The following is a 10,638-nucleotide window of genomic DNA, read 5'->3' on the forward strand; positions in this document are numbered from 1 at the left end:
CAGGGAAAGCTTGGAATTTCTGCTTTGGTCTCACATGACTGAGCAAACATAGAAGTACTGAGGCAGAGAAAACTTCCAAAGAATAAATATTCTTAAGTGCACTTACCCAGCACCAGAACCACACAGCAAAATATCTAATGGGCCATTTTTCTTAGCAAAATCATCTATAAGAAAAAAAGGAAAAAAATTTAAATGCAAAGCACTTTCTAGGCTGAATCCTCCATCATTGAATACGTGGTGATGAGTAACCAGTGACCTGTAAATGTGTGTGCACACACATAGAGGTTTCCCATGCTCACATTAACTGCACCAGATTGCAGGATGTCCTGGCCTCATTTATAAACATTCATATGGTTATGTACAAATTTCAGACTGAATGCAGTCCTTAAATACAGAATTTGAAAACACATTATCACTTTGGCTACATCTCCTTAAAGGAAGTGGAGAATTGGAGGCATAGGCTCAAACACAGTCATAGAATCTTAGAGTGGTTTGGGTTGGAAGGGACCATAAAGCTTATCTTGTTCCAACCTCCCTGCCATGGTCAGGGAGACCTTCTACCAGACCAGGTTGCTCCAAGCCCCATCCAACTTGGCCTTGAACATTTCCAGGGGTGGGGCCTCCACAGTTCTCTGGGCAACGTGTTCCAGTGCCTCATCACTCTTCCTAACACCTAATTTAAATGTTAAACCAATCCATGGTTTGGTAACCATTAACACAAACTCTGGCACAGTTCTGGCCCACAGTATTTTGTCTTCTCCAGTACAAACATCACTTGGAGTAGCACAGACCACTTCTGTTCCCAATGAGCAATAAAAAACAAAGCCCTGTTTTGAGGAGAAACAAAAAGTATTTGGCTGTGTGGATATCCACCACTGCTGAGCCAAACAGCATCTCCTAACCCTGCTTCACTGAGAAATTAAGATTTCTCCATTAGGATGCTGGAGCTGTGCCATTTGAACTCTTACCCTGTTTCTCTTAACATTAGTTACTCTGGTGCCTGAGCTATCCGCAGACTCAAAGTAAAAGCTTTAGTGCTAATAGCTAATTATCTCCATTAAGATGTGGGTTTTTTATCCCAGATATAAGGGAGCTCTCATGTATTCCTGGTGCTTCTCAAACCTCAGCTGTGCTCATCAGGTACGTCAATGTGATTCAGAGCCAACAGGAACCATTAGTATCAGCTGAACTCTACTATGTAAATACTCTACAAAGGAATGAGTCACTATCTAGGATACTTTCCACCCAAATTTTGCTCAGCTATGCTCCTGCCAACTGATAGAAAGGTTTTTTAAGAAGTCAGTGATTGAACTTCAGGGAATCATAACAGCATGTAATTCTCCATGTGGAGATGGGAACTTCCCTCAAAATTAGGACTAAAGCAGCCCATAAATATATATATAAAAATTTTATAGAAAACTGGGTTTATAGTGCTGTACATCCTAAATTCTGTAGGAAAGTCATCTACCTTGCATTAAACCTGTCTGGGCCCTCCTATTCCTTTTGTTTCATATTCCTTTTGGCATAGAATTTGAGCAAGACAAAACTTGTGAAGCAACGTGGATTTTTAATTTCTCGAGCTCAACTTTCTCCAGGCCATTGCCTCTATACAGCTGCAATAATCTGCATTAAATAAATAATAAAATGTAGATACTTTTGCTCTCTGTTTCTTCAGCACGGAAAATCAGCATTTTTAGCCAAACTGTCACATCCATGGTCTCTTGTGTGGTGTTCTAGTCACTGCCTGGTTTCTTTTCAAGTTTGCTTTCAATCACGATTTTTACAAAATTCTGTACACGTAAATAACTTTCTTCTTATGCATGGTTTTTTGGTAGGTACAAGAAAAAAGTTTTTCCTCAAAAGTCTTGTCTACAAACACTTTCTTCCTCTGGACTATGCAGTTATCGAAGAAACCCTGTCTGAACAAAACTCCCACACAAAGTGTGTACAAACAGCAATCCTGGGTGGCTTCTCATGTATTTCAACAGTTCCCCTGGGAGAATTCTCGTCTCCCTGTGTAACTGCTGCTATGTCTGAGCTCACTTGGGGAGATTTTCTTCAGTGATGAAGCTTTCTTCATATTTCTGGCACATACATTCATCATTTTGAGTCTATTTTTTTCACATATATTGAGGCTTCTCCTTTAGCACAAGGCTCTTCCTTTCTGAATTGCCTCTTACAGTTGTTCCTCTTGAGAATGCTTTGATGTATTTTCAGATCTCTGCTCTGCGGTTCCATCACCAGCCTCAGTCAAGGTGTAACCATGAATGATGTATGTGGTATATATCTTGTATAAGACACAAAATAAGATACATATGATGTCAAGAAGAAAGTAATTTGACTTTTTAACAAATTCCTCTGTTTCAGGCTGAAGAGTTATTCTCACTGGGCAGGAAAATGAAGACGGACTCTTCAGCATGTAGTAAAAGGTGAACTTTAGGGAATTACAACAGAGAATGAGCTAATGAGTGTTTCAGTTATTGTTATATATTCAGGGAAACAGAGCTGGATGTTACTGGAAAATTTGGGAGTGCTTTTTCCTATAAAGAAGGGAAGGAGAGCATTCCTGGATGCCTGCAAGCTGCTCTGGCAATAAAAAGCCATTACCAGATAGTTACCCATCAAAATATCAACCAAAACACCAACATAATTCTCAGCAGTGGTTATGCATGCATGCATAGGTGTCTATATCATCATCTAAAAAAGAATCAAGGAGAAAAATTACCTGAATCATTAACAAACATTTCATAGGTTTCCCATGTTTTGTTACCACACTCTGTAGTGTTCTTGATACACTTTTGTCTGAGATTTCCCTTGAAAAGCTGGAGGCCAATGAGGGCAAAGACACTCAGGCAGAAAACAGTCAGGATCATCACATTAGCAAGTTTCTTAACAGACTGGATAAGTGCCCCTACAATGATCTTGAGTCCTAAAAAGGCAATATAAAAGGAAAAACGGGATGAAAAACTCAGATTCAGATATCATACTTGATTACAGTTAAAACAATGTATAAAAACCAAAGTACAAAAATTACAGGATAATATGTGGTAAGCATATTTGCAATAGAAGTATAGTTTGGATGAGAGTGACTAATACGAGAAAAATATTTTTTCCTCATTTCATTGACGCTAAAAATTTTCAGAAGTCCGCTTAATCCCTACAAAATATTCATGCAAGGATGAGGAAACAGAGATAGTCTAGTTTTCCTTATCCATAAAAAGTGATATGCGTAATTCAATCGCAACACTGGTAGTTTGTGAAGATACTGTAAACTATAATGATTATGACAGAAAGAGAAGACAGAGGCAACTCACTCTTAATTTGTATTTCACTATGAGAAAGAATCCACTGGCTTTATAACTAAGGGAAGCCTGAAAAGGAAGCTGTTTTCCCTGGGATAGAATCACAGAATCGTTAAGGTTGGAAAAGACCTCTAAGATTGAGTTCAACCATTAACTTAGCACTGCCATGTTCACCATTAAACCCCGTCCCCAAATGCCACATCCATATGTTTTTTGAACACTTTCAGGGATGATGATTACACCACTTTCCTGAGAAGCCCGTTCCAATGTCTGACTACCTTTTCAGATAATAAATTTTTCCTAATATCCAGTCTAAACCTCCCCTGCCACAAACTGATGATGTGAGATGATTAACAGTAAAGTCCCTTCAATCTCCAAAGTTATTTCTGTTGAGGCATAACACACAGACCAGCTGAGACAACATTCTGTAAAACTGACATGATAAAGTGTTAACAGTATCTTTAAAAGCATAATGAAAATAAACTACATGCAAGATCATTTCTAACACTTGATTTGTCCTGACAGGGACAGATGAACTGAGACACACTTTGTGTCCACAAATTCAGCTTTCATGTGTGAAATCCATGAAAGATATAGAGGAAGAAAAAAAGGGGGGGAAAAGCCAACATTTTGAATGAAACAAAGAATGAATTGCAACTAGCAGAAAGTAAGATTTCTTACCTGGGACTACTGAAATGGTTTTTAAAGCTCTCAGAACCCTGAAAGTCCGAAGGACTGACACACTTCCCCAGGTACTAAATGCTCCCACATACCTGTAAAGTCCGGATGTGATATGTCAAGTGGTTGAACAGGGTAAACAGGGCAACTATGTTACAGTGGTCATTCTTGGATGTCAATCCTTCCAAGTTTCTTTTAAGTTCAAAAAAACCTACATATCCAGGATTTGTCTGAAGATTTATACAATAGAAACCCATTTCTTGATTTTTAGTTTTCATCCGAGGTGGGTCTTGGCTTGTGCATAGCAGCTTTTTTGCCAGCATCTTAAATCATCCTTCATTTAATATATAAACAAAGATTACTCTTGAAAATATTAATTTCAGGCTTAAACACTGGCTGAACTAGTTTCATCTCCCTTCTGTAGCTGCATTTTACCATTATAAAGACTTGCTAATCACCAGAAATGAAGCTCAAACTATGATTTTTGGAGATAGAGCTCAAATTTAACCCACTGTCCTGATGTCTATACCCATCATTCTAATTGTAAAGTTATACTTTCATTCATAGGAACAGTACATCTGTATTTATGCCCAGCTATCACATTTCAGTGGTCTAAACACATCCTTTCATATCCACTGACCAGTTGGCTTATCTTGCTCTCCACAGCTCTATTCCCTTCTTGAAAGACTAAAATTTCATTGTAAAATAGTGAGTGATAAACAAGGGGGAAAGTCAATGTTCTAGACAGTTTCAGGTGCAATTCAGATGTTGGTTTTTGTAACACAGACAAAGCCTTTTGCACCCCAGCAACGAGAACTTCAAACACAGAGAGCCAAGGCACATAATCCATATTTTATGTGTTCCCACTTACGCCATAACGATAACGCTGAAGTCCAACCAGTTCCAGGGATCTCGAAGGAAAGTGAATTCATTTAGACAGAATCCTCTTGCCAATATTTTTATCAATGATTCAAAAGTGTAAATGCCAGTGAAAGTAAATCTAGGGAAGGGAGAAAAGGAAAAGAGCAATACTAGCACTTAGCACGGAAGAGGCACAGTCAGAATATTTAACGCCTAGGCCAGCAAACTGAGCCAATGCTGGAGAGAAGTAACTCAGGCTGCTGTTGATTTCAGTGTATTCCATCAGTATCTGGCTCATATGGAGTTGGAGACAGTAGCTGACTGCAACCTGGACATGATTTAACCTGCAAGCTTTTTGGCACTCAACAATTTTTTTCCAAACTCTTCCATGTGAGTCTCCGTAATTTCAGAAACACAAAGCTCCCAGCTACTAGCTAAAATAAAGATCAAAAATTTGTATCTTCCTCGGTTTCAAGAGGCCAAGTGAATGTGTGATATGTGGTGCGTTATTTACTTCAGGCACGCAGCATCCCCTTCTGTGCAGAATATTAGAAACACTTAGAGGAACACAGGAGTAGAGGATTTTCAATTTAAGATGGCAATTATTCTTATTAATGGAAAATTATCAGTAAAAGCTCTTCTGGACTTAACTGAGTGCACTTACAATTTCAAGAAGGCAGTGATCTCCCTACAGGATTCAAAAGGCATTCATTTGCTAGTCAGCAAATGCACTAAGAAATTATATGGATGTAGTGCTTCCCTTTTCATTTGGAAAGTATTCAGAAATTATTCTCGAAATGCTTTTGAATGGTAGTTGATGCCAACAGCAGATTCAACTCTGATGTAACCTTTAATTCTCTCATAGGTAAAGAAGTATCTCAGTATCTTCTGGAGATACGTATATCAATACCATGAAAAGCCTTGTTCCTGCTTGCACGATGATTTGCCATTCCCAGCCATTTCAGTGTCATGTAACATGAGATAGTAAAAAATAATTTTAGACCTCTTTTTAAAACTAGGTCTTTGGGAATCTTTTTCTTTGTGTTAGGTGTTAGAATTACCAGTGTTCATATTTTAGAAGTTTTTTGACGAAGTGAAAAAGTGAGATCTGAAATATTCTTTTTTTCAAAAATTAAAACCGAGGGATAATACATTTTAGGAAGGACTACAGAGGCACATATTTTTTGTGATTTAACACTGCAAGTGTTGGCAACACTGAAGATAAGTACTTTACTTTCTAACAGAGTCCTGGAAGCCAAGAGCTTCTGACAGAACATTTTATTAGAGTAAAACTCAGCATTTCAACATTATTAGAAAGAATTTTGAAAATCAGCAGCTTTCCATGTGCTTCATCAACAACAGTAACAGTGGGAAATGCATCTTAATAGAGAGAAAATAATTACTGAGTAACTTCAGAAAGTGGCATAACAAACTGGAGCAGTAGAACAGACATGAAGCCAGTTCAACAATGGAACTTAATCTGCACTTATTCTCTCCTATAATGCCAAAATTATTGTAGATATTGAGTTTAAAGACAAAAATACTCACATAAAATAAAATAAAAATACATACATATAAAGTCCTAACACAAGCAACTTTCCTTTTAATTCTCCCACAAGCTACCTTGAGTGAAGGAGGCAAGACAAGTCTCAATAATTCAATCTAAATATAGAATTAAGAAATGTACATATACATACCCACAGATACTTACTCAACATACTTGAGTAATTTTGATGGAGATGTAGTCTTCGAGGACTCAGTCAGAGCCATGAACACACAATTAGTTAGAATGGTGCACATGATAAACAAAGTGAATAATGTAAGTCACAGGAGTGAAGGCAAAGAATAAGACATTGGTTCAGAAATGTAACTAGATAGTCTATCAGTCTTAGATGTAGTATCTGGGTTTTTCCTTAAAGCACATGTACATATGCTTAAAGAACAGCATAGAGGGGTATTTGTTAATTTTGAGTTACTACTGTTGTTATTCATGGACTTCTGTATGCTGCCCTAAGCATTGCAAACCTGGTAAAAGGATCCTCAACCACTCCAAGAGTGGGAGGAAGGATGCAATTTTAATCTCATTTTATAGCATAGAAGTTAAAAACTTGCCCAAGGCCACATAGGTGGAGCCCAAACCTAACTCTAAACCAGCAAAGCTGTTTTCCTCTGAAGGGACAGCATGAAGTCTGCCAGGATATTCACAGGTGCCTCAGATGACTCTGGATGAACATGTTTAGCCAACTGTTGGGGCTGCCCAGCTGCTCTCTGGGACCTGCTGGCCCAGAGAATGGGAACTTGGGCAGTTTCCTCATGTGTAGATTCCTAAGCTCAAGCACCTGCCTCTGGAGCTGGACCTCATGCCTTGTGTCCTTTTGGAAATCTGGGAGGTAGAAGCGCAAGGGAAAGACATCTGGCTTTTCCATTATCCATCCTCTCCACCCCACCCCCCCCCCAAAAAAAAATAAAATTCCTGACTTTAGCACTAGACATGGTTAAACTGTCCCAAGGATCTGGACCCACTGGTGTTGAAATGCCAACATCATCCTACTTCTGGGCAGGGAAAGCCTCAGAGACATCACTCTTCCAAGGATGTCTGTACACTGCTGCAACAACAACTTCAGACCCACGGCAGCTACCTCAGCAGCACAGAGCCAGGAGATTGCTGGCAACCTGAAATCCACACAGCTCCAGGAAACAGCATTTTTGCTCAGGTCTCGTTCCCCAGTGCCAAGCTGGACCAATGCACTACTGATTTCTATCCTTTAAATTTGACGTCTGAGGTGGGATCTCTATTACCTTTATATCCCAAAGGCATTCCCTACAACAGCATCCATGGAAATATTTACTTTTACATGCCAAAGGTATACTTTTTGAGTCTTATTTCCCAAAGATAGTAAGTTTGCATGATTTTTCTTTCTGTGTTTTCCTATGCCTGCCTGCCTGTCTCAGCCTTTTCTCTTTAAAACTGGCCAATGGCTGATCAGCTTTTGCATATGAGTTGAATTTAATTCCTACATTTGGGTAACCAGTAGATAAGAAAGAGGATAGAGATCTTATTAATCTTCTCGCTGGGAAAGAATCCAGCATGAGATACTTGTTTCTGAGACACCAGGAAATCAATATCAGAGCTCATTCTCAAAACACAAATCTGTAGAAAATCAGGATCATAAGCCAAATATTCACAAAACTATGTGTTTCTAAGTAGCACAAGAGCACCAAACCATTAATAATATCAGAGGTAATTCATAATTAGAATCAATCTGTAGTGGAGAAAAGGTCAGATTCATTCAATGCTCTAAAATACAAAGGCATAGGATTACATAGAGTTTTATAATAAAAAAAAAAAGAGTGAAGAAAGCCAATAAAAGGATATGAGTGTACTAAAATTTTAATTGCTGTTCTTCGTATTGGATGGAAGGGACTGAGGATCCACAGGGCACGTGTAGCAGTAAATCTGAAGATTGTTTTCTTTTTGTTTAGCACTATGAAAACCTTTTAAAAAATAAACAAACAATAATTTTTCAGGAAGTTGAACAGAGAACATTTTTTTGCTATATCCTGTTGTATCAGTCATGAGTAAGAGCTTCAATGCCACTCTAGTCTGTTTGGTTAATTGAAAAGACTCTGTACTACTTTGCTATCCTTTCATCAGAAATTGATGGAAGAGTTAATATCCATTAACTCTCAGGCTGCAAAATATTCCTTAGCATGAACTTCTTTTTTATACCTTGGTATTTGCAAAGACCTGTGCACAGAACTAATCTTGCTTATGATTATTGTCTTGAAATAGAATGAACCTCTCGTTGTGTCAGGATATACAAAGGTGGAAGGAAGAACTGCAGCTTATTTACCATTGTTGACAGTGATCCTCTGGCTTAGACTGTAGAAATCAGTTCAAAGTTTTAACCATTTCTCAAGAAATAAGCAGAATTTCCAATGGATTAGTTCCTATTTCTTTGTTCATTGTTAAAAATTATATTCTCCGATATGTCATGACTAGAATATAGAGTTTGAATAAGTAGTTTTTAAGGATTAATCAGCAATAGTTTGAAAATAATTTTTATATTTAGTTATCATTTATTATACATGTAAATTGAGCATAACCATTGAGATAGAGTGAAACATATTGTTTCCAACTATGGAATTTAAGAAAATGTAAAAAATTAATATAGTTTCTTGTGGATCTTACTCAGAAACCACTTTCCTTTCTTTATCCATTTTATTCTTTCTGCTTCCATTCTGATTCAAATGTTAATCAATTTCATATTATTGAATTCTTATAATTCAGAATTAAGCTTTCCCTTTAAAGGTTGAAGCATGTCACTCAGCTGTGCCAGCTGCATGCATTATTTAAGCTAGAAAGGAATGATAGTTTTTCTAAAGGGGTGTAAGTAAGCAAAACTTTTTGATAAATCATTTGCATGAACTTTTCTTTTACAATAAATTAAATTAAATTAAATTAAATTAAATTAAATTAATTAGGATTAAAATCCAAGCATGTTGGCTGGCTCTAACCTTATGATCTTTGTAGTAGGGGTCAAGATCTTCCAGTGGTTCCCCAATGAGCTCTGGAGGAGGATTTCCATAGAGAGCTGGTAACTTCTGGAAAGCTTTCAGGTCAAGCTGGGGACGTGGTTTCACCTCAGATTTTTGCTCTATAGTATTTCTTCGACAATTCTTCTTGGCAGCAATTCTCTTTCTGATGGCAGCCAAGGATTCCTGAGTGAACTTGCGGAAGTTGTTGGTACCTGGTAGTAAGAATTCAGCCATTTTTCGTTCCTCTCTTCCTGTTACTAATTCTGCCCAAATAACAGAGACAAGTAGAAAGTAAGTAACTCCAAAACAGGTAAGTTATGAAAATTAAACAGTTGGTTGTCCATGCATGGCTAATAACATCAACTTTCTGAGTCATCAGCTCCCAAAAATAATTTACAAAAAGATATAATCAATATCTTTTTCAGGGAGAAGTCTGTTCATTTTTTTTTTTAATTATATGTAGTGATAGAATGTAAGCAGATTTCTAGAAACTAGTGTATTTAGAGTACTTCGTTTGAAATACCTATTATCCTAAATGTTCTTGAGCTGTTGTTCAGGGGGAAAAAAAAAAACAAACAACCCCCCACACACACACACAAAAAGATATTGGTTTCATCAAATATTTGGAAATGAGATAGTAACCCTCATCAATCTGCCACAACATCAAATATGTGGAAGCTGTTGGCAACAGGAGGACCAAGTATTACATTAACTAGTGCAGATGTAAATACTCAGGTGGAAGGCCCATCCTGGTGGAGTCAGCACAGGAACAAGCAGTGTCCCAGTGTCAGAAGATTTAATCTGTGACCCCTTGAGTCAGTACTGACTGACATGGTGGACAGAAATGCTTGATCTGACAAAATTTATATTTTATGCCAACTTGTCAGAATAAAAAAAAAGTGACATTATACTAGAAAAATACTTTGCATTTTTAATGAGAAATTCTGGTCAGGTTTTGAATAGAATCCATTCAGTAAATGCTACCTGAGTTCATACTCTGCAAAGAGATTTCTCTAAAATATTTTCTTTGATTGTGACCTCTGGGAAGACATTGTTGACTCAGTAAAGAGTCACGGAGCTACTGAGCCAGTGCAGCCCCACCTGCAGAATGTGCAATGATCCCACCCACTCAAGGACTCTACCTTGGATGGATCACTACTGAGTCTGCATGGAGAAGGTCACGTTAGAGACACACACAGCCAGGTCTTTCCATCCAGAAGCTGCCACTACCACTTCAAGTGTCCTTCAAAGTTAACTC

General features: G+C 37.8%; 1 protein-coding gene across 1 annotated transcript in view; it reads right to left on the reverse strand.

Moving 5' to 3' along the window:
* LOC135404210 (sodium channel protein type 5 subunit alpha-like) overlaps positions 1-9,637 on the reverse strand; it is a 33,876-nt gene extending 24,239 nt beyond the window's left edge. Inside the window, exons 1-7 of the mRNA XM_064638870.1 lie at positions 9,360-9,637; positions 8,218-8,336; positions 6,553-6,660; positions 4,852-4,980; positions 3,984-4,075; positions 2,726-2,929; positions 107-164 (exon numbers count right to left, since the gene is read on the reverse strand). Coding sequence (XP_064494940.1) covers positions 107-164; positions 2,726-2,929; positions 3,984-4,075; positions 4,852-4,980; positions 6,553-6,660; positions 8,218-8,336; positions 9,360-9,614 — 965 coding nt within the window. The 5' untranslated portion in view covers positions 9,615-9,637. The remainder of the gene's footprint in view (positions 1-106; positions 165-2,725; positions 2,930-3,983; positions 4,076-4,851; positions 4,981-6,552; positions 6,661-8,217; positions 8,337-9,359) is intronic.
* Between the last annotated feature and the right edge of the window lie 1,001 nt (positions 9,638-10,638).

This window comes from Pseudopipra pipra, chromosome 1, assembly GCF_036250125.1.
Source record: "Pseudopipra pipra isolate bDixPip1 chromosome 1, bDixPip1.hap1, whole genome shotgun sequence".
Taxonomy (NCBI): domain Eukaryota; kingdom Metazoa; phylum Chordata; class Aves; order Passeriformes; family Pipridae; genus Pseudopipra; species Pseudopipra pipra.